This window comes from Podarcis liolepis (assembly GCF_965112155.1).
Source record: "Podarcis liolepis genome assembly, chromosome: 4".
Taxonomy (NCBI): domain Eukaryota; kingdom Metazoa; phylum Chordata; class Lepidosauria; order Squamata; family Lacertidae; genus Podarcis; species Podarcis liolepis.
In genome coordinates this window covers 59,398,387-59,421,882 of record NC_139558.1, presented here as the reverse complement: position 1 = coordinate 59,421,882, position 23,496 = coordinate 59,398,387, and the positions used below count along the sequence as shown (strand labels likewise).

The window sequence follows — 23,496 nt, the reverse complement described above, 5'->3', positions numbered from 1 at the left end:
AGGGGAGCCTATGTAGTGTATGTGCCAAAGTTGGCCCCTAAGAGGCAGTTTCATAAATGTGTAGTCATTCCTTGGATCAAGCACCTGGTATAGTATTTCATGCTTCAGCTATTTAGTGGTAGCGACAAAGAAAGTTTCTTGGCCATCATTGCATTCACAAGTATCCATCCAACACACCATTGCAGAGTTACCTGACCAAGAGAGCCTTGCTTTGACACCATTGAAGGCCTGCTGTAACAACTCTGTGATGCACTTTAGGGACAAAATCACTTAGATTTCAGTGGCATTGGATGCCACAATAAGAGCAAATCCGATTGAGGGGTCTGCAGCTCCATCTATACTGGATCAGTTTAGGTAGTTGCAGCTTGAGGATGATGTGGACAAGCTGTAGGGGTTGACTGGGTGGGTCCAGAGGGTGATTAATCAGCAGTGGTGCTCCCTCTCCTTAAGAAGATATCCCTGGACAATTATCACCCAGTGGCAAATGCCCTCTTCCTGGGCAAGGTGCTCAAGAAGGTGGTGGTGGTCCAGATTCAGGCATGCTTGGAAGAAGTTGATTATTTAAATCCATTCCAGTCTTGAGTTCAGGCTTGGGGATGGCACTGAAACTGCTTTGGTCTCCCTGGTTGATTACATTTATTGGGAGAGAGCTGGGGAGAGTGGAACTCTGCTTGTTTTCTTCAATTTCCTGGTAGCTTTCAATGCTGTTGACCACAGTATCCTTCTGAAGTGTCTCAGAATGTTGGCGCACTGTTTCAGTGGTTACACTCTTATCTCCAGGGCCATTTTCAGAAAGTAATCACGAGAGGCTACTATTCAGTGCCATGGGAGTTGTCTTGTTGGATGCTGCAGGGTTCAGTCTTGGCCCCCCACCCCATGCTATTTAGCATCTTTTGCAAAACCTCTGGGAGTTGTCATCACGATATTTGAATTGTCATCAATATGCAGTTGACTCCCAGCTCTGTCTCTTTGTTCTAGTTGTGGTGTTAGATTGGTGCTTGGATGAGGGGATATGCTGGATGTGGGCCAATAAACTGAAGCTGAATCCTGAAAAGACGGGTGTTGTGTGTTCCAAGTTCTCATGTCCAGGAGGTGGGGAGATGGCCTGTCTGGACAGGGTTGCCCTCCCCTAGAAGGAGCAGGTTCACAGCTTGGAGGTGCTGTTGGATCATTGCAGGCTCAAGTGGATTTGGTGGCTAGGAGTTCCTTTTTTCACCTCTGGCTGGTTTGCCAACTCTGGTCCCTTCCGGACACAGATAACTTTGCTCCTGTACTCCATGCTCTGGTAACTTCTAGATTGGATTGTTGCAATGTGCTCCTTGTGGAACTGTGCTTGAAGGCAACTTGGAAACTGGTTGGTCCAAAATGCAGCAGCTAGACTTTTGGCTAGGCTTCTGTTTATGTCCCATATAACCCCTGTTTTGAAACAGCTGTACTAGTTTCCAGTTCATTGCTGGGTCCAATTCAGGTGCTCAGGATGGTGCTTAAAGCCCCAAATACCTTAAAGACCACTTTCCCTGCAGACCTCAGGTGCCAGGATTGGCAGAGGGGGGCCTTGAGGCAATGTTTCATTGAAATAAATGGTACCAAGTCAATATGGATAGGGGTGTTTCTAAGTGTTTGGGTTTTCCTTCCTACAAGACTCTTAAGTAATTTTAAAAATCTGCTTAATTTTTCAGAGAGGACGTTCCTCCTCCGAAGAGTCGTGGTTCCACAGCCCGAAGCTATATAGGGAGTAATCGCTCTTCTTTGGGTTCAATGTCTCCTTCCAATATGGATGGATATGCCAAGACTCAATACAACAAAGTACCAAGTGAAGACTTTGAGCGTACTTCTCCTCAGAATCCAAATTTTCAACCACCAAAGGTAGCTGCACCTAATCTAAGTAGAATGGGAGCAATTCCTGTGATGATTCCAGCACAAAGCAAAGATGGTTCCATAGTATAGTACAGCATTAATTTATACTTTCTGCAGTTCAGTGCATTTACTTGTTCCAGTTCTACACTTTTAAATATGCACAGAACTGATCTCGAGCATTGACAAGTGCGCTTTGTTTACTACCTTTGTACCAGTTTTGACCATATACACTAAAAACTGAAACTTTTGAAGAAAGTTTTGTCATCTCTGAGTAAACATGAAACACTAGCAATATTTAAATTCTGTATGGGTTGTTAAATGAACCCTTTGCTCTGAACTTTTGATAATATTAGGAGATACTGAACTGTATGACATGAATTGTTTGTCCTTACATTTTTAGAGTGAATGAAATATATTCAACATCTGTTACAGTGATGGAATTTTTTTGTGTAAAAGATGGACGTAAATTCCTGTAATATAGACCCCGGAATATTTTTATCAATAACTTTAAACTGAATGAATTGTCAGTTCCAGCTAGACACAACCAGCTTGGTTGGTTTTTGATCTCAGTTGTTCAAAAGGCACTACCACTGGTCTCTTTCTCTTGTAGGAAGATAGTAATTTTCTATGACCATGCAGCCACTAAATATATCTTGTACTGCTTGCCTCATGAGCATAAACCTCTTTATTTTTGGATACATAACACTGTGTGTGTTTGCACAATAAGCACCTGATTTTTTAAAAAAGAAAATTTATAACTGAAGTCTTATTTCTAAATTAACACTTGGCATTCTGTAACCAATACTTGCTGCATGTCAGACACTCTGAATTTCTGCGGATTTGTGTGTGCAGAAGTCTGAATTGCGGGTTGGTTGGTTGGTTGGTTTTTTTAAAAACCCACTATCACTTGTGTGTTCTTGGGATATTTAATATTGCTCTTTATGTTGTGTAACGATAGTGAAGGACTTAAGGATTTCGTCCCCTAGCTTTTCTGCAGTATTGATACCTTCAATGGCTCTTTCCAATACCTTCTGATAATATTTTTTGGTTGTTCCTCCCATCTGTGTTCCTATACTATTTTAATTAGAAAACAGAAAAGAAAAACCTAGAAGGCCATAAAAGTGAAACCTCTACTTAATTTGTAGTCTTTTATCTGTTTATTTAAATAACCAGATGAATTACAAGGAAGCCATTGATGCTGAATTTGTATAGAAATGTTCCCTGTCAGAATTACACGGATTTAAATATCAGCAGATATTTAAACTGCCATTGCAGTAAGCTATATTACTGTGTATTATTTGCTCTGATGTTAGTAAAATACAATGTCTGCATTATCTGCTCTTCCAACTTGAAGAAATTTGGATTACCTGTGTGTGTAGCTCTGAAAACATCAGATAAAAAAAACAATGTTGTAAATATCTATGATTTTCTTAACTTGGGTAGATCTGATATTTTCATGTATTATAGTGAGTATTGCATAACTTCACATCAGGACTTTTATGTGAAGTACATACGCCCTGATGAATTTTGGTAGTGAATAGATTGTAAGTGTGTAAATAGTATTCATATACTGAGATGTTTTAGATTATCTGATGCCCTTGGATTGAATATCCTTTTTTTTCTTTCATCTGTGCCTTTTCAATAAACTTTACATCTGATTGTAAGTTAAGTTTCAATTATGGAATATTCTGGTGCCTGACTTTACTTTTCTTAAAGGTGCTACAAGATGAAGGTATAGTTTTCAACACAACGCTGTGACTTAATCCCTTCTTACTTGATGTTTAATTTTTTTTCCCTTGCCAATGTTTTGGATGTTGCTCAATTGCCTACATAATGTCATAATGTCCTGTATTTCAAAATGACTCCTTTTTGTTTGTTGCTGTGTCTATAATACCTTCATGGGGATTGTTACTATTTCCTGTAAAACCTGTTTATCTACTGTGTTGCACCAGACAGATGGATGATTAGGAATTTAACATGTGGCTTTTGAAAAGAGGAGAGAAATAATGATGATGATGATGATGATAATAATAATACCTAAACATGCAATATGAAAGCAAGCCTTTAAATATGTAACACGGTAGATCCATTTTTTTTAGAGGGCGGGGAGCACACACTGCTGCTTAAAGTCAGGCTTGACATTATACACAATAGATTGGTTGAACTCTGGACTCTTTTGCTTCAGACTGAAGCCAAGCTATTGTATTTTTGCATGCTTCCCCACTCAAACAAGAAATACTAAGTGTGATAAACTGGCACATCAGGCAACAACTAATAAATCTCTTTCCATGATCTGCAAATTTAGTACATACAGAGGGAGCATTTGTAGGAATATTCGAAAAGGTTACCCTACTGCACTGTTTCTGAAGTAATACAGTCCAGATTCTAGAATTCTGCCACACTGCTTAAGCAGATTAACTCTCACTGAACGATTTAAAAATGCTGTGTTGCACAGTTGATGAACATGGGGTATATTCATATAGCATTGCCTCAGTACTCTACTTGTGGTATAAATGGGCAAAAGGCATAATTGTGTGGTAGCACACCAGTCAGAAGAATTTCTGCATATTTATTAACTTGTCATCTCACATGAAAGTAATAAATGGGTAGAATGAAGGATAGCACGATGAGCCTTCAAAACATAGCTCTTAGGCTTTGGAACCTTGACAGTGTCTGCTTGTTTATAAAATTGCATGGAGACTGTAGTAATAGGAACTGACATAGCAGATCTATATGTTTTAGGTAAGAAGTGACTTGGGACAGACTTTGCTCTAAGCACTTAACTTCTAGACCCTACTGAATAACCAAAACACCAGTCTGAAGGACACTGCTGTTATAAACATGATAAGGTCCGAAAAAGTTTCCCATGGTAAACTGTCGGATTTTCTTTAGGCTGTGTGTGTTGTTGCTTTGACAAACCAGGAGGCAGGAGAAGGGAGAGAGGTCATGGCTTGGGATGGCACTGTGCCCCTGCATACCAATAGTGTCAACACAGCCAGTTCATTATTGTACTAATTTACCATCTGGATGATGATGATCTGTAGAGAAGCTGTGCAACAACAGCACAATCAGTGTTTGAGTGGGGGAAGCTGGTATGTAGGAATTAAGGTTAATATGGTCTGCATTGATTTGACATTTAAAAAATAGATGTCAAATACTGATTTATGTCGAAGAAAAAATAATGGCATCCCAGTTGCTAGATGGGAGGAGGTAGCAGAATAACCTAAATAAAAGTCTTCAGATGGTAATAGTACTTCTGTTAAACCTCTCTGAAAGGCAGCAAGCAGTTAAATAAAAATATTAAGGCCATCTGTAAGGTAGTTCATTCACAGCAGTTTTCTATGTTGTTGATTTTAAAATGGCAAGTCTTTTAAAAATGGCAGTCTTTATGAAATACATTTGCTTTCAATCAAAAGACGGTACCTAGAATGATTTAATAATTTTAATGTATTACCATACATTTAAGCAAATACATATTTAACAGTATCTCTGATTGGCACGCCCTCATAACATTGAACTGATAATAGTTTTAAAAAAGGGATTATTTTTAAAAACGTCAGTAACAAAGTTTTGAATATCATCTCCTTGGTTTGAGCCTCCTCACTGTTGATAGAGGCAATCTTGATATTGTACCTCTTATGAAATAATTCATTTTTCTTGGCATGTACAAGTCGTTGTCGCACAAAGGGTAATTCATTTGTGGTAATTCATTTGTTTAAAGGCAATGGGATAAATGTACTTGTGGACCTTCCTAGTTTTTGCTCATTATTAAGAATGCTTAGGCCCATTTGGTGTTAGTGTATAACAGCATTTGGAGCAATAATACAGGACATTAATGAGGCACTGTGATAGGTTTTGGATTTGGCAATGAATGCAGTTTGTATGCAATTCGCTTTTTCAGACTTCTGAAGTACAAGCACTGAAATTTGTAGGACAAGTCCCAAATTGTTGTAGTTTCATGACTTATGTATTACTTGAAATAAAGTTGTTAGTGAAAACTATTATTCTGATGCAGTGTCTGAGTGTGTGTTCTCTCTGTACCCGCCCCCATCTTCTCCTGTAAGTAATTTTGAAAGGATAATTCGTTTTTGTGAAAGTTAGTTGTGGTCATTCTTAATATTCTGCTTCTTCCTTTAAAAATTAAGATAACAAGTAAAACCATGCGGAAAGCTGGGGCAGTTGTCCTGTTTATTAGCATCTAACTGTTGAGGTATAATTTGTGTCAGCATGAAAGATGTCAGCTTATCCACAAGCCTTTTTGCAAATGTATTCTAACACATCAGACAGCAAACTAGAAGGAGTTGTGGGTTTAGGGTGGCTGTTAGCTATATTGATGCATATTTTCTACTGTGCTAATGCAGTTGCCTTTGCATCCAAGGGACAGTGAAACATGGAATTAAACCTTAACACGTCCCAAGTAGGTGCCTACGCATAATTTGGACTCGATGCACCACGAAAGCAGCCAAAATTAAGCTCCAATCATGCCTGGCTATGTGTGGAACTTCATCTTTCAATCTGCACGTAGTCCAAAAGGGAAAATCGTAATAACTGCACACCCAGTATGGCCAGCAACCTTGGTTTTTTTTATCTTAAGTATTTATACTCCTGCATATTTGTATTCCTGAATATGCTGAAGACTTAGTTGATGTGTGCTTTTTATATATATTAAGTAAGTTTTATGTTCTCCCTTTCATGAAAAGGAAAATCACATAAAATATTTTTAACACAATGCAAATCACATGAACTTTGTATTTCCAGAGAATGACGACATGTTTTATGAAAACATAAAGATGGCTTTTAAAAAGTAATTGCTTTTTTATTGCATATCTGTTTAGCCTTGTGCTTATTATTGGATTTTAACTACAGTATAATGTATGTTGTCAGACAGATGATTGAATGAGTAGGTGTGTGAACATTGAAACTATTGAGGGTTTTGTTTTGTTTTTTGTATACTGTACCTTCATTATATAGAAAGAGCAGGTCTATCAAGAATGGAGTCTGGAGTGTCCGGATGTTATTGTCTATATATTTTCATTATATTTTGTTTTTGACATTTCTGTTGTGCAAAGCACTTGGAAGCACTTCTTGGGAAGCTGTTTATAAATCCTTCATTAAATCTCTTTAGGATTTTCAAAAATTGATAGCAGGCATGATAGTTTATTCCCCCCCCCCTCAGGTTTTCCACAAATAAGAGTCTAGATTCTTGAAAGTAGCTAATCCTTTTCATTGTTGTAACAGGAAGAGAGCTTGGTACATTATTTGCTTTCAGGATTTATAAACTGCTTCCCAACAAGTGTGTCTGTAGGAAAGACATGTAAAAACAAAAATCCATATGCAATAAAAATAAATTGATACATAACAATCTAAAACCACGAATCATACAGATTCCACTTGCTAGTAGTATAAAGTTTCAGTAACTATCTAAAAGCAAAATACTAATATTTGTTCACAACAGGGGTTCCTGTAGTGTTTAAGATTGGGGTGAAACTAATGATAAGATACTTTCCCACCAGTATTCCAGACATTTGGAAAACAAGAGAACATGAGAAAACCCTAAACTCATTCATATTTTTTTTTGGTAACAGCTTTTATTCATTTTCATCTGTGTAACATTGTTGCAATGAGATATATATCCGTTTACATTAGAGCAACAATTACCTAAAGTTAAAAATAAAAGAATAAACACCCAGATAAACATTTCTGAATATATTCACAAAGTTAACAAATATTACAGATATGAAATGTTGATTAACGTTAAATTGGCGACCATAAGCAAAAGATACTTCCTATCAACAACAGTTAGAATTTATAGGGAGGAGAGAAGGGGAAAAAAATAAAAATCAGCACTTTGTTCATGCCAGACTGTGCTGTAAACTATGGGTACTATTCCCAGATTGCATACAAATTCCAAACTCATACTTTTAAAATTCTCTTTGTGTGTAGAATTTTTTGTAGTTTTCCCATTCAGGGTATGATTGCAAAAGTTCTACTTTTGATTTAAAGAAAAACATGTCGTCATAACATCTGAAGCCAATTTTAAGATTATGGGTTGAGTTAAAAATTCACAAAGCCCAGAAAGGCTTGCCCTCAAAGCATGCAAAGGATAGTTAATGATGCTCAGAAATCAAAACCTGAGAATACTATGATTGTTAAACTACTGGTCCTGTAGTATAATGGAGCTCTAATAATAAATTATATCCCACTCTTACTCTGAAAGTATGAAGAGTAGAATTCGTTTGGTGTCAAAGGTGTGATGCTTGATAAAATTATAAATCAATTTAGGACTTGCATTCCCTTTCTGCTTATACCTTTCTTCTGTTACTTTTATCTAATTCGCCATACTGAATCATATGGTGCCAAGTTAATAAAGCACAAAAGCTATGCAAGGCTTTGGACTAGTGAATGATTACTTTTGAGGCTGAAGCAAGCTGACATCTCTGGGCACAGCTGGTGAATCGAGGAACATAGTTGAGAGCCTGTGTTGTAGCTGCCAGCTTTCTCTGTGCTAGATGCTCCTGCTTTCTGGTAGTAAATAGATTGCCCTTTCCCATCACCTCTAATTCTATACTGTAATATTTTCAGTAATACAATATGCTTAGCAAAACAAACTAAAGTATGTGTGGCAAGAGGAAGTGCAATTTGTTAGTCATGGGCAACTTAAAACCATCAGAAGCGACGCCTCATGCCTTTCATATGGACTGAAGATTTTGGGTGTCACGTAGCAGTACAGAGTTTCAAACAAGTATGTGCTCTCCCACATTCCGAGCATGTTTGCACTCCTTTCTCAGTGACGCCTATGCTGGGTTGGTCATGTCCACAGAATGGAAGATGGCAGGATCCCCAAGGATGTGCTCTATGGGGCTTAGGGCACCAGGTCCATTGGCAGACCAACTGCATTACAATGATGTCTGCAAATGTGACATGAGGAATGGCAACATCAGCCCTGCCGTGTGCAGACAACCACAGGGCCTGGAGACAGATAGTCAGGTTGCGTATCAATAGCAGTGACCAGAGGAAGAATGACTGCTGGGGGAGCACAGAGAGAAGAAACACCACGATTCATCTGCAGCAGCACAACCAGGTGCCTTCATTTGCCTCAGCTGTAACAAAACAGGTCTCTCCCATATCTTTCTCTACAGCAACAGCAGGCACTGCAACCTTCCAACAGTTCAAAGGAGCAGTCCTCCAGTGTCTCCTGGGACAGACGTATGCCAACAAATATCTGTGGGACGTAACATCTCTCTGGGAATAGGGAGTAGAAGCTTCAGGGAATGGAGTGACAAATGTTGGATCTTGGCCTATAGATTAATACTTTCCCCCATTGAACTGCAAGTTTTATTTAACCTTAGGCTACACTGGTTCTTCCAGATCTTAACATAGCCTAAGCATTGTGGTTCATGCACTGGTAACCTTAAGGTTGGATTTTGGCTGGGGCGGGGAACTTTCTTGTCACACCAAAGGCCCCATTCCCATATGGGCATCCTTCTGTAGCCTCAATGCCAGAAAGGGCCAAAGGTTAAAAGTGGGCCAAGCAATTAATGCAAGTTTTTCCTTGGTACCAAGAGTTGGTTTTTACACCCACACGCACCAGCCCTCTTCTCCATCCAGACCACAGAGAGGCAGAAGTTAAAGGACACATTCCAGCCAAACAAAAACATTCCAGCCAGACAAAAATCCCATCCAAAGCAGGAAATTGATCAGTTATCCAGATCAATTACCCACACAGCACCTCTATCTTTACCATAAGCTTCAGTTTGGACAACACAGTAAGGCAAGCTTTGGCTTAACTCAGAACAGCAGAGAAGCAAATATGTTGTGAGCCCACATGTTTTCTCCAGGAGCCCACATGTTTTCATAATCTCACTAAACCAATGTTTGTCTTAAGTGTGTCATGCAAACCAGGCCACCGATAAGTACCTGGACTGATGTTAATAACCAGGATTAGAAAGGGGTGGAGAATGGAGGAGAATCTGAATGACGATTGAAAATGAATTTGCCAACATGAAGTACCGTATTTTTCGCTCTATAGGACACACTTTCCCCCCTCCAAAAATGAAGGGGAAATGTGTGTGCGTCCTATGGAGTGAATGCAGGCTTCAGGAAGCTATCCGCAAGCCTTCGGATAAATGTTATTGTGATCTTCCTGTTCCATTTCCAGGTATAATATCAAAAAGAGTAGGCTGAAAACTGGATCTTGGGTTGACAACCTAACTGCAAAAATTTTTGCCTGGGGGTGGGGGAAGCCAAGCCATGCTGCTTATACAAGTTGACAGGTACTTTCTTTTTGAATGGGGTGGCCTAAATAAAATATAAACCAGACACTTGACCTCTGTTGTAAAGTAAGTAGCTCCTCATTGTTGCATAAATGTTGCTTAATATTGGTTAGAAACAGTAGAAATGCTTTTTAGTTTATACTGCTTATCTCTCACACACGTCTTAAAATGGTGAAAAGTTTAGATGTATGACATGACCCATTTGTAGACCCTAGTGCCTTGATTCTTTTTGCCTTTGGTAAATGTGTAAAAAATTCCCTTGTTGGGGCGGGGGTTGGTATAAGACTACTCAAAGACTACATAATCTCATAAAAGAGTTTGTCTATACAACATGCACCAACCATTTCCCAACTCAGCTGCTTATAGCATTATTCAGTATTTCGCAAAGCATTTTAAGTAAGTGGGGGAGGAGGGGTGCTTTGCAAATGCATATTGTCCTTTAAATAGGCTGACGCTGCCATACCTGAATAATAAAACTGCACTGATAGAAAAATAATTCATTCACCCTTGTGGCATAAATTTCATTGTTGTACTCCTTTTGTAAACAATTTTGAGATCTTTCTTACAATCAAGTGGTATATTAATTTTAAGAGATTTTTTTTCTTTTAGTGATTCCATATCACATTTTTGAAGCATCCTATACCACTGCTAAAAGTTTTGATTTACGAAACATTTGGCTTGGATCAGCCAGGATTTGTTAATGCATAACAGACTATCTAAAATGTTTTATTCCCCTTCAAGATGATAAAGCTTTGTATTTAAAATTTGGCTTTGTAATTCGGAACTTATGTGATGTGACTTAATTTGATTTGATTGGCTGGTTAATAAAAATTATTTTTTTTAAAAAAAAAAAGATAAAGCTTTGTATTTTCTTCCTCTGAGTGATGATACTGTATAAACTTTCTTTTAAAAACCGCATTGGTTCTATAAAACCAATTTAAGTTTAATTTCCTGTTCATCTCTATGGCGTTCATTTCAATTCCACATAGCGAATTTCTGTATCTTGAATATAGAACATCCTTGGTTAATAAAATATTCTAAGATGCAATTATTTCATAGCATTGAATTTTGAAAGAGTTTCGGCATGCAGCTGTTCCCATAGTGTGTGTGTGTGTGTGTGTGTTTTTGTGTTTGTGTGTTTACACACACACATACACACACACTATAATGGAACTAAAGGGGCTGATATTTCACCCTGCCATTATTGAAAAGATGAGTAGTTCTGTTGAAAACATACTGTTCATCAAACACCTAAAATTCCACTGTGTGAAGTAAGGGACATTTGTGTTTTTTGCATAAACTGATCTCTTGTTCTCACTGTACAATATAAACTTGCCTGATATACCAATAGCCATAAAGCCCAAAGTTAAATTCCTTTATAGTGAAGCTGTCAGAGGAAGAATCCACTGACATGTCAGTTCATCAAAGACCAAACTTATCTAAGGCACTTGGAAAAAAATCTTTTTTGGTTCACTGCCCTTCTAGGGAGATATAAATTCCTGGGACAGGTCTTAATGCATCAGATGAGAAGACTCTGGAAGCAGGAAAGAACACTTCTCTAGAGCAGAAATAGTACACCCTGATCATGCCAAATCATACAAAAAGTCGAGACATCAGTTCTCCCTTGTTTCCCTTGTGATGATGTGCTTATAAGGGAAAGAGGTAGTTTTGTTGGCTGAGAAAATCCCTTGGTTGAAGATTCCTTGTGACAGGTAGTCTTGTTAGTAGACCTAAATTGAGGTAACCAGGGCATTCTGCTTTATTTGCTTCCAGTACTTCTAATGAATACTTGCAACATTAATATCCTTTAAAAGTCTGTTACGTATCAGACAGAGGTTCTCTCTCTTATATTTTTTATTCCTGCTGAAGGCCTTCCTTTTCCAGCCAGTATTTTAAATGACTATCTGTATTGTACTTGAACTTTTAAAAATACATCTTTTTATTGTAGATGTTTTTCTTTTAAAATTGCTTTTAAATGCTTTATGGCAAGCAGTTCATAAATGGAATAAAGAAAGATTTGTGGCTATTTCTGCATATCCATTGTTTCTTATGCTATGTACTTCCTGTACGAAGTAAAAATTTCCTTTTCCCTTAACTGGCATTTATTTCTTAAATATTTAACATTCTATGTTTTCCCCATTACCACTGTTTTGCACCTGGCTCTGGTTGAGGGATTTGGGTGTTACAGATGACAAAACCCCCACTAGATCCCACAAGCCTAAATTCTGCTCACCCCTAGGTCAATGAGTTCCTGCCCATACTGAAACCTGGGACATTGAAGCATGCAAGTTAGTTTTATGTTAGTGGGATCTATTAACTACCATATTTATGCGATTCTAATGCACCAGTGAATGTAATGTGCACCTCAATTTTCAAAAAATGCTTGAAACCAAAAAACTATTTGCTGGCGCCATCAAATCTAATGCACATCCTAATTTTTGCGACGTAATTTGATCCAAAAAGGTGCACTTTACATTCAAGTCAATACAGTACATACCTATTTTTTAAATCCTAAATCAGGGACAAGGACTCACTTTGCATATATGCAAGGGATTTAAGCTGTAAGCCACTCTTCAGAGCACTGCGGTGTTGAAGGTGTGAGATATAAATAAAATAAAATGTTAAAAGTACTGAATTTAGGCGTAAATAGGCAATGATTTTGTGCAAATGGTATTTCAAGTGCTTGCACAATCAGAAAAATATCTTCTGGATAGTCATTCTTCTGTTCTTTAGCTAAGCTGGATGCATCCCTCCTACAAGTGGAATCTTAGATCCAGACAATTGTGCCAAATTCAGAAGGTTTTAAGGCTTAATAAAAGACTGTCTGAAGCTTATAACCCTGAGTTCTCTGGGTTCCCCCCCAAAAAAAGTGGTTTGTTTTTTAAAAAAGATCATTAAAATGATAACAGACCTAGACCTAGAGATGAAAGCAGAATGAATAAGAATTAAAAGAAGCCAACAGCCTTGGAGACAGCTATTTGAATAATGTCAATGGAACATCAGCTTGCAGAACTTGATAAGAATTTGGAGTGAAAATCTGGGAGGGAGATGCAACAGTCGGAGAAGAAATTGATTACAGAAACAAACTAAGATACCTACACAAATTAAAAGTAGGGGGTCAAAAATGTCAATTGTTTTGTGTTTTTGAGTTCTGCCTCGTACTCGTAACCTTGAGTTCTACATCTTGCTTCCCACCTGCTCCTTCAGTCTTTAGAATTGGGAGTCAGAAGTACAAGCGATTCTGCAGTGTTTCTTACTTTTGTAATGTGCACCATCTTGTTCAGGATGATTTGATTATATGTAAAAAAGAAAATTCATGAATAACATATTCCTAATCTGGGATGGAAAGAGTAGTAGCACTTGTGTTTGTGAATTAGGTTTGAGATACGCTATATAAAACAAACATACAACAGAAAGAATCCTAAACCACTTAGCTTGATGAATATTCTTTTTGAATAAGTAGAACTGGTTTTATTGGAGGGGAGAATTTGATCCTGGAGCATTTGCACAATTTTAATTTCATTGACTTTACAGTTTGAATTGCAGTTATCCAGCCACGACAATTTTACAGCTCAAGGGTGTCTGGATTAATTTTTTTATATTCCAGTTCAAATTGATTATTTATACTTGAATATACTAGAGCTCTGTATTGATTGATAATATTTTCTCTATTTATAGTATGGCCACGCATGCAGGATGGGTGACATAACAGTGGTATAAACTTGAAGAAACAACTTGTTTGTCATGAATTTCAAGTTACGGAACAAATGAAGTACTCTGTATTTTGTCATAACTTTTAGAATCTACAGACAAGATGGTAATGTAGACTAAATTTATATTGCAGGTAGCATTTTGCCTGCTGACTGTTTACAACATGTTTTGCTTTAAAGATTTCTTCCATTGTAATAGTCCTAGACATGAATATGTGGGGAAATATGAAGGTTAACACTGGATCTGTGCAAATTCGAAAGATCAACCCAGATAACAATGTAGCTCATATTTTTTGTGGTTAATTAATTCAATCTATTTGCTTAGATTTGTATGAAATCACACTTAGCAATGAATTAGTATGTTTGAAGCAACATGTGCCTTCCATACTGTATATTTTGGTGCTGTCTTTTTTAATCTTCTGATTTTTTAAACACAAACACACCTTTTTTAAATACTTGTGCTTTGTAACACTTAATAAAATTTTGTATGATGATATCTTACATGTACAGCACATGTTTATCCATTGAAGTTGGGAACTATTGTAATCGCCATTGATTTCTATGATTTACATGGTGGTTCGGTAATTTTAAGCATTGTGCTCTTAAGATTTTTTTGCAGTGAACCTGGTGACTGCTTCTTAGATACTGTCATTACTAGCACTTCGATTTGGGTCTTGAAACAAATGAGAAGCCAGTGCAATTGAATAATATGTTCACCACCAACTTTCCTTCTCAGGAGGGTGAGCCCACAGAATTCTGTATTGGCTGATATTGCGATGCAGGAAGAATAGGCTGGAGTGGAGAACATCTGACTTACAAGACATATAAAAGCCACCCATTAACTTCCACTGAGCAGCATTTTTTCCAAGCCTAACGCCCTCCCAGAGGGCTATTTAGGAGGGTTACAGCTATAGAGAGGCAAGGCTTAGTCCAGGGGTCGGCAAGGTTTACCTCACTCCAGCAGAGATCCCTCCATGGGCCGGATTGTTTGTGCAGCCGCAATTTCCGGCGTCTGCGTCTGCACAGACACTATTTTTGGCATCTGAGCATGCACAGATGCAATTTCTGGCACTGTGGAAGCGAGTCCCTGCACTGTGCTTTGCTGGCTTAGCGCAGCGTGTGGGGACTCGCTGAGCGGGCAACTCGGTTCAGGGGCCAGTTAAACGACCCCCGTGGGCCACTTGTGGCCCTTGGGCCTTAGGTTGCCTACCCCTGGCTTAGTCCTTCCCTCCTTCCTCCACACCGCCCTCTGGCAAGACTCCTAATACCGTTTTCAATACTTTGTGTGTATAAGAGAATATGAATGGAGGGGAACGGAGGCACATGATGTGTGGATGTGTGTGAATTGGTGGGGGGGGGGAATAGAGGAGAGAGAGAGATGGTAGCCCTGCCCATTTTAGTACTGGCCCTGCCCACCATTGGCATGCAGTCCCAGAAGTTCATCCATGAGGGAATTTGTTCCTGAAAGATGTTTCCACCACACCTTGAACCTTGCACACTCATCTAGATGGGTAGATCTGTTGACTCTCTATCCCTAGACTGACCCACTGTAGTTTCTGTCTTGCCTGAATTAAGCTTCTGCTTCTTAGCACTTAACAGTACTTAAATTAGCATTATGTGCTAGATGTTGGCCTCTGTTAGCTTTTAGGGGCTGAAGCTCAGATTGAGATGGAAAACAAGACCTCTGCTGGTTCAGTCTTATCTAAATTGCTGTTAGACTTTTTTTTATTATTATTATTTGGTAAAAAGTGGCAGATACATTTAATTAATAAATGAAAAATAATGAAATCTAAAATTAATTTATTCCAACAGGCCTTTTTGTGGGATGTTAATGAGTTGGTTGGATTCTGATATTGGTTTACTGGTACTACTGACTTTGCCATAATTTTCTGTCTGTTTCTGTTTTATTGTTTTTCTGATGATTTGTAATTGATATTTTTCCCCGCTTTCATTTCTTGTACCTTGCCCTAGTTTCACTGCGTGAAGAAAGGCAGGCTAGAAACATTTTTTATTAAAAATTAAAATAAGATTAAAATAAATTCTATTCTTTTAAATAGCTTCTGTAAATAATAACAAACTGAAGGACCACATCTCAGTGGTAGAGTATCTCTGGTTTGTATGTAGAAGGTCTTGGGTTCATTCCTTGGTAGCCCCAGGTAGAGCTGACGGAGATTCCTGTCTGAAACCCTGAAAAATGGCTGCCAGTCATTGTCTTGTATGGACCAGTGTCCAAATCAATACAAGGCAGCTTCATATGGAGTCTCAGATTACGCTTTTAGCAATTCAGTTGCCACTGTATACATTTCCTATAGTTCACATAGCAACGTGATATTATCTGCTACTAGACCTTGGAACTTGAAAGATGTGCTAGGAAACTGAAAATGAACTCCTTTTCTGTGCCTCTTCAACACTTATATCTTCCATCATACTGAGATTTGAAGCATTTTTTACTCATTTTATTTTACTGTAGTAGTAATATTCCAGACCCTGAGCCAATATAAACTAATTTTAGCATGACCTTTCCATCAAATGCTGGGGGGATTCTTCTATTTAAGTTCATAAGGTACCTCACCATTCTCTCCCATCCTTCAGTACCAGTAGAGACATTGAGGTGTTGCCAGTTTGCAACACTGTTAGGTTGATTCATGTTTAATTTAAATCCAGGTGATTAATGAAGGGAGGAGGAAGATTGGCAACCTGTGTAATACCTCCCTTGAAGCTCTGTGTTGGGAAGAGGTTAGAAATAAACAAGAAGTTCTTGGTATGTGAAGCCTGCTGTGTGGAACAAAAAGTGCCTTGCTAGCCATAATGTTTGTTCTGAATAACATATAAAGAGGTAGTTTGACATAGCACATGATTTAACCCTAGCATTTCTACTATAACAAATAGGTGCTTGGAATGGTTTATGATAATGTGCCGTCAGCAAAGCATTACTAAATGCTGTTAGATCTGGGTTTTGCAGAAAGGAATATCAGTAAGAATATTTTGGCTAGGGGTGTTAGCGCCCTCTCAAATATTACAAAGCTAACACCGGGGTCACTAAACTTGAATGCACTGTGGGCTGATTTTATGATTGTGTAAAAGCAACAGAGAGGTCAAAACAGAATGGAAATATCAGAATAAATACATCCACTGTGGTGATCAATACCTCCTGAATTTTGAGGGATGAAATTAGTTTCCCAAGGAGGCTTTAGGCAGCTTCCAAAAAAAAATATAAAGTTTTGTATGACTTGCTGAAGAAGCAGGAGATTTTGATCTAATGTTATATTATGAAAAGCATAATTGAATATTTGATGCCATGTACAAAGTATTGAAAATGACACTCGTAGCTTAAAAATTATTTGGGGATAATTGCTTTTATTGCTCAATCTCAGATTTCCTGAAATAGATTGCTACACCAGCAGGTCAGCTAAGACAACATTCTTTCATTCTGTTAAAAACAACAACTGGTAGTTGCTCTTTCTTCCTGCAAACTGTGTGTGTTGCTCTTTCAGGCAGAAAGCAGTAGTTTATTACCAGGGATTATCTCTTTCTGTGGGCTGGCTGACTCACCTACAGAAAATGTGCTTATTCAGGAAGTCTGCAATCCTTAAACCTCTTGTTTGGAAACACATCTCTTGGAGGTAATTGAACAGCTCTGACTCAAGAGAATTGTGGGTGGCTGTTGTAGGCTGGAGAGGATGGGGGGAATGTGAAAACTAAAGAAGTCAAAATAAATGGTTAATGAGGAGAATTACAACAAAGATCACCCAGAGACCTAAAACATGGAGCATCACAGATAATGGTGCTGAAATTGCAATTAACTGTTCACACCCTGGGACCTTATGGTGGAGGGTGGCTAATTAAGAGGTAAAAAAGAAGGTAAAGGATCCCTGGACACTTAGGTAAAGGGACCCCTGACCGTTAGGTCCAGTCGCAGATGACTCTGGGGTTGCTTTCAAACTGCTAGGTTGGCAGGAGCAGGGACCAAGCAACGGGAGCTTACCCCGTCGCAGGGAAGGGTGGATTATTAAGAGGTGGCTAATTAAGAGGTAAAAAAGAAGGTAAAGGAAAGGACCCCTGGACGGTTAAGTCCAGTCAAAGGCGACTATGGGGCTATGGCGCTCATCTCGCTTCCAGGCTGAGGGAGCCAATGTTTGTCTGCCCACAGCATTCCGGGTCATGTGGCCAGCATGACTAACTGCTTCTGGCACAAGGGAACACCATGATGTAAACCAGAGCGCATGGAAACGCTGTTTACCTTCCTGCCTCAGCGGTACCTATTTATCTACTTGCACTGGTATGCTTTCAAACTGCTAGGTTGGCAGGAGCTGGGACAGAGCAGCAGGAGCTCACCCTGTCACAGGGATTTGAACCACCGACCTTCTGATTGGCTGGCCCAAGAGGCTCAGTGGCTTAGACCACAGCGCCACCCTAAACAACACCACACTAAAAGCCTACATACCAAGACACAGTGTGTTCATGACCCATCATACATGTATCATGAACTAACTCTTTTTACTTCACGTCAGCTGACTCCAGCTTCCTCCCCAAATGTGTTTTAAGTTTATAACTATTTCTAACAGTAGTATGAGGCTTTGAATCATAGAATCATAGAGTTGGAAGAGACCACAAGGGCCATCGAGTCCAACCCCCTGCCAAGCAGGAAGCTTGAGGTGGAAGCTGCTGGAAGGCTATCTGCTAAAGGAAATTGCTGCTTTTGCAAAGGAACTATTTCCTCGTCTTCTCCTCCCCCCCCCCAGCAGCACCTCTATCTAAACCTCCTTTTTAAACTTGGAGAAGCATATGCTTCTTCCAAAACATGTGGCTCTCCAGTAAATATAGGTCCACAGTAGAAAGGAGGGGACTGTACACGCTTGGCAAAAATGCATAAGCTGGATCAAAAGGTGTGGTTAAAGGCCCATCCAGTACAGTAATTAGATATTTAGAAAAGCATCAGGGAAATCCACGTTCCGATCCCCACATGGCCAAGAAGCTAGGTGACCTTGGTCTGGTTCCTGCCTTTCAGCCTAGCTGCCTCGCGACAACCAGGGGTGCTGTGCTGAGCTCTTAGGATAAAAATGTAATAAATGTGCCCCCTCCCTTGGATCCTTTGACCTGCTGTTTTGATTGTCAGATGCCGAGGAATAACCACAGGAAAGATTTCTCCCACACTCTGCTTGCCACTCTGCGGCATTTGCTAACTGTCACATGGAATATTTAGCTAGCTAGATCATTGGTATACTTTTACATTCTTAAATATTAGCAAATGGTGTGAACCCAAAGAAATCACAGCTTGCCTCTCATATTCAATTTGTTTTCAGCACAGCCTATGGCTAAGGTTTACATTTGTGTGCAAAAGACTTTTATCGCTGTTTTCATAGGTCATGAAATGGGGATATTCAGAATATGGTTCATTTATCTGAACTTTTGTAACGTCCTTTGCTTTTAGGCTGAGCTGACAAGTAAATATTTAAAGAGTTTGTCTCATGAAATGTAATCTGCATGCATGGAAAGTGTTGAGAACAACTCAAACAAGACATGGGGGGACGCTGGGGATTTTGGATAATTGACTGGGGTCTGTCTAGGTTGTCATTTTGACTTGCTCTTCAGTTAGAAGTAGCTTAGCATTATGTGAAGTGAATTTCTGAGTCCTAGTATCCTTTCCTAAGTGTGTATTCAGGGTAACTGAGACATGGAATTATTATAATAAGAAGAATAAAAAATACCCTGAGCCCAAGTAGTTATAATGTTAGTGAATAGTCCATGACATGAACTAGTGTCTGAAGGGGTGACAGCCTCAAAGAAGACTGACAGCTGATAATAAATGTATAACAAGGTGGCAGAGCATACATAATTCATCTTATCAAATTCACTAAGAAGTATAAAGATAGAATTCCAAATATTGAGTTGGAACAACCTAATTAATCTCAAATGCGTGTCATATGGCTAATACCATGGGATCCGTGCTGATATACAGGATAATCACCTCATTAATAGTATTTAGCCAATAATGTAATGAGATAAAATGAGTGCTTAGAGCAACTAGATACCAATCAAAACCAAGAAGAACCTAATTCCCTGTATTTTTCTCATACCCTCCGTTTATTTCCTAGCTGCTACAATGGGTATTTAGAAGAAAACCTTTTATTAAATTAGGCCAAATGCTAAGTAATGCAGGCTTGTAATTTAGGATTACAATTAAATGTTCGTTAATGTTTCCGCAAGTCTGTTGATAAAGGGGGTGGGGCGCAAAGAGGCGAATAATAAAAATGTGTCTGTGTCTACTGAGATGAACAGAATTATTTTTCCTGCTTGTCTGATCTAAGTGGAACTGAGCTGCAGCAACAACAACAAAGAGATCCATGCATAAAGGTACGCAGTGTCTCAGTTGTCATGATGTGGTGTAGAATGGAAATCAAAAGCACTCTCCCTATGTGAATCCAATGTTTTTCTTTTCCTTGAAACTGGCCCCTGAAGCCTTGTGGAAAACCTCTTCAATGCTGTGGTAACTTTCTGAATTCATCTATCACAGTCAGAATTCAGTAAAATGACACTGTGGCCATGCTTTATGGTTATATGGTGAGTTACTGTGTTTGTGTCTTTGTGTACGCAGACAAACAAGCCTAATCCAGTTCCATTCATTTCAATAAACTGAATCAGCATTTAGTTCAGCTGCCTGTAGCAGCAAATTGTAGATGGTTAGGCTGAATGTCTCTTGTTGTGAGCCTCATTCTAATCATTGGGAGGCGGAGATACACAATGATCTATCCCCCTTATGTTGTTTTATTTATTTCAAAACAGCTATTGAATTAATTAAAGAAATTATGCACACCTTGTATATTTAAAAGGGAAGATTATTCGTATTCTGCTTAAGGGGGAACTAAGTCGCATTAAATGATGTAGCAAAACAACTGGGAAGGTAAGAAGCTGCTTTGCAGGCCTCTAATTAGATGCTGATGCAGGTGGCGCTGTGGTCTAAACCACTGAGCCTCTTGCGCTTGCCAATCAGAAGGTTGATGGTTTGAATCCCCGCAATGGGGTGAGCTCCCATTGCTTGGTCCCAGCTCCTGCCAAACTAGCAGTTCCGAAGCACGCCAAAAATGCAAGTAGATAAATAGGTACCGCTCCAGTGGGAAGGTAAACGGCGTTCCCATGCGCTGCTCTGATTTTGCCAGAAGTGGCTTAGTCATGCTGGCCACATGACCTGGAAAAACTGTGGCTCCCTTGGCCTGTAAAGCGAGATGAGCACTGCAACCCCAGAGTTGTCTGCGACTGAACTTAACTGCCAGGGGTCCTTTACCTTTACCTTTTTAATCAGATGCTGAAGCAAACATGAACTTGTCATATCAGAAATGGTCCAGATATGCACTGTAGTCCCTGGAAAGACTGATTTAAACTTTATGATGAATTCCGTACTTGAAACTGGTGGCAAGGGAAGATTGCGAGTGGGAGGAGGTCAAAATGAAGTTTCTGAGCAGAGTGTGGCACTACTTTTGAACCACTTTGCTATGCAAATTAGATGGGAGGTGAGACGTTGATCTGAAAAGCGGATTTCTTTGGATTAGAGACCCACCAAGACAGCAGTTTAATCTGGCAGCCAATTCACAACCAAACTAATTTTGCAAAGAACCTGCAAGTGAAGAACAGGCTGTCGCATTGTAATGAAAACTAGGGTGGCAGATTTCCTAGTAAGTGACAGACTGTGTGTTCACTCATATGAAATTCTATGGCAGATTTAGGAACGGTAGAGAGCAAGGGGAATGAAGTATCAGTAGTAAGCAAAGATCCCACCCCTGCTTTTCCCATCCTTAAATAGAAGACACGTTGACTTATTTCCCCCACCACTCCCAACAAAGGTTACAGAAATAGAATTTTGCTCTCTCCTTATATTTATGGTGCTGAACAAGGAGCTACTAAAGAGGATTCTTTAGTACTTGAACTTATTTAACAAGATTTATGTACCTCTTAACCAACACAAACCGATAACAGAGCAATCCTAACTACAGAGAGACAATGCCATCTTAAATTACAGTCGTACTTTGGTTTTCAAACAGAATGTATTCCGGAAGTCCGTTTGACTTCCGAAACGTTCGGAAACCAAGGTGCGGCTTTCGATTGGCTGCAGCCAATCAGAAGCCACGGAAAACGCTTCGGAAGTTCAGCTTCTGAGGCAAAGTTTGCAAACCAGAACACCTACTTCTGGGTTTGCGACGTTCGGGTTCCAAGTTGTTCGTGAACTAAGCTGTTCAAAAACCAAGGTATGACTGTACCCTTATGCCAAACCCAGTTTAGGAGGAATTTGTTTTATACTACTCCTTTTGCCATTTAAGCTCCACTAGGTTCCTAGGTCACATAACGTGAGTTGAAAGGGGTTTGGAATAGGTGCAAGCCTCTCCTTGTTCTGTCACTTGGAGTGGAGGGACTTGGACTGGCATAAACCGTTCTGAGCCCCCGGTGAGCAGGGGTGTTTTATGCTGGCATATCTTTGGCTCAGCCAAGGTGAAGGACCTGATACCTCCTGAACCCAGTCTCAGCCGGGAAAGCCCAAGATCCATCCAGTCCAAACTCTCACCCTGGTGGATCTTGAGTTTGGATTGCCCTATGAGCGGTTTAAATAAAACCACACAAAATATTCATATACAAACAAACTCTAAAAGCAAGTAGACATAACACTGATCAAGATATAGATTAAAAACGAGCACTTTTAAAGCATATACATCATAAACATTGCAGAGAGCTAGTACAAGGAAATAGATATGTTTAAGGTGTGTGTGTGTGTGTTTGGTGTGAGGGTGTGTGTAATAGCATTGTTTCTCCAAGGTGATGCAAGCTTTGCAAAGAGTGGCTATAGGAATATGAAAAATGACAGGTGGAATTAAGACTCCAAGCTCCTCAGAAGGAATGAGGTCATGTTTGGCAAAATACATTAGTATCACCTACTGAGGCCACTAGAAATAATAAAATATGCTTGAAATTGTGTACACAATACATTACTACCTGTTATTTTAAAAAATCTTTGGTGATTTTTAAAAATACATTATATGAAAAACAATTCTGGTATCATGTGAAAACTGATGGGGAAATACAAAGTTTCTTCAAACACATGAAAGATAATACACACATGGGATATAATAATAATAATAATTTATTTATACCCCGTCCATCTGGGCGGCTTCCAACAAAACACTAAAATACAACAACCTATCAAACATTAAAAGCTTCCCCAAACAGGGCTGCCTTCAGATGTCTTCTAAAATTATTGGTATGGGGAGCACTGTGACTCAGTGGGAGAAATCTGCTTTGCATGCAGAAGGTTGCAGATTCAATCAAGGTGAGTCAATGGTCTGACTTAATATAAAGCAAATTCCTATAATTCCCAATTGGTCTTGATCCAGACCAATTTGTGCTTCCTGTGACGTCTGTGTTGCAGGATGTTTCTAAATGTTGCCGAATAACCACAATGTTAATTTAGGGAAACATGCAATATACTTTTCCTTCTGAAAAAAAAAAAAATCCTGGTCCACTATTCTTTAACCTTTTAAAATGCAAAAGTTAACCTCTACACTGACTTTTAACAACACTTCATTGCAGACAGGCAACAATGAAATCCATTTATGGCCAGCATAAAATGCAGATGAAGACATTAAGTTGCTTCCACATTAGTTTTTGAAAAA

General features: G+C 39.0%; 1 protein-coding gene and 1 long non-coding RNA gene across 3 annotated transcripts in view; one reads left to right on the top strand and one right to left on the bottom strand.

Moving 5' to 3' along the window:
- The window catches only part of CXADR (CXADR cell adhesion molecule), a 33,431-nt gene extending 19,095 nt beyond the window's left edge, over nucleotides 1–14,336 (top strand). Inside the window, exons 7-8 of one of the 2 annotated variants that reach the window (XM_083500687.1) lie at nucleotides 1,680–1,866; nucleotides 13,809–14,336. In XM_083500687.1, coding sequence (XP_083356813.1) covers nucleotides 1,680–1,866; nucleotides 13,809–13,850 — 229 coding nt within the window. In that variant the 3' untranslated portion in view covers nucleotides 13,851–14,336. Of the gene's footprint in view, nucleotides 1–1,679; nucleotides 5,862–13,808 lie in introns of those variants that run through there. The other variant, XM_083500686.1, reaches the window with a different exon arrangement.
- Nucleotides 1–23,496, bottom strand: part of LOC310705839 — a 35,865-nt gene that overhangs the window by 588 nt on the left and 11,781 nt on the right. The gene's annotated exons all lie outside the window — the stretch shown is intronic.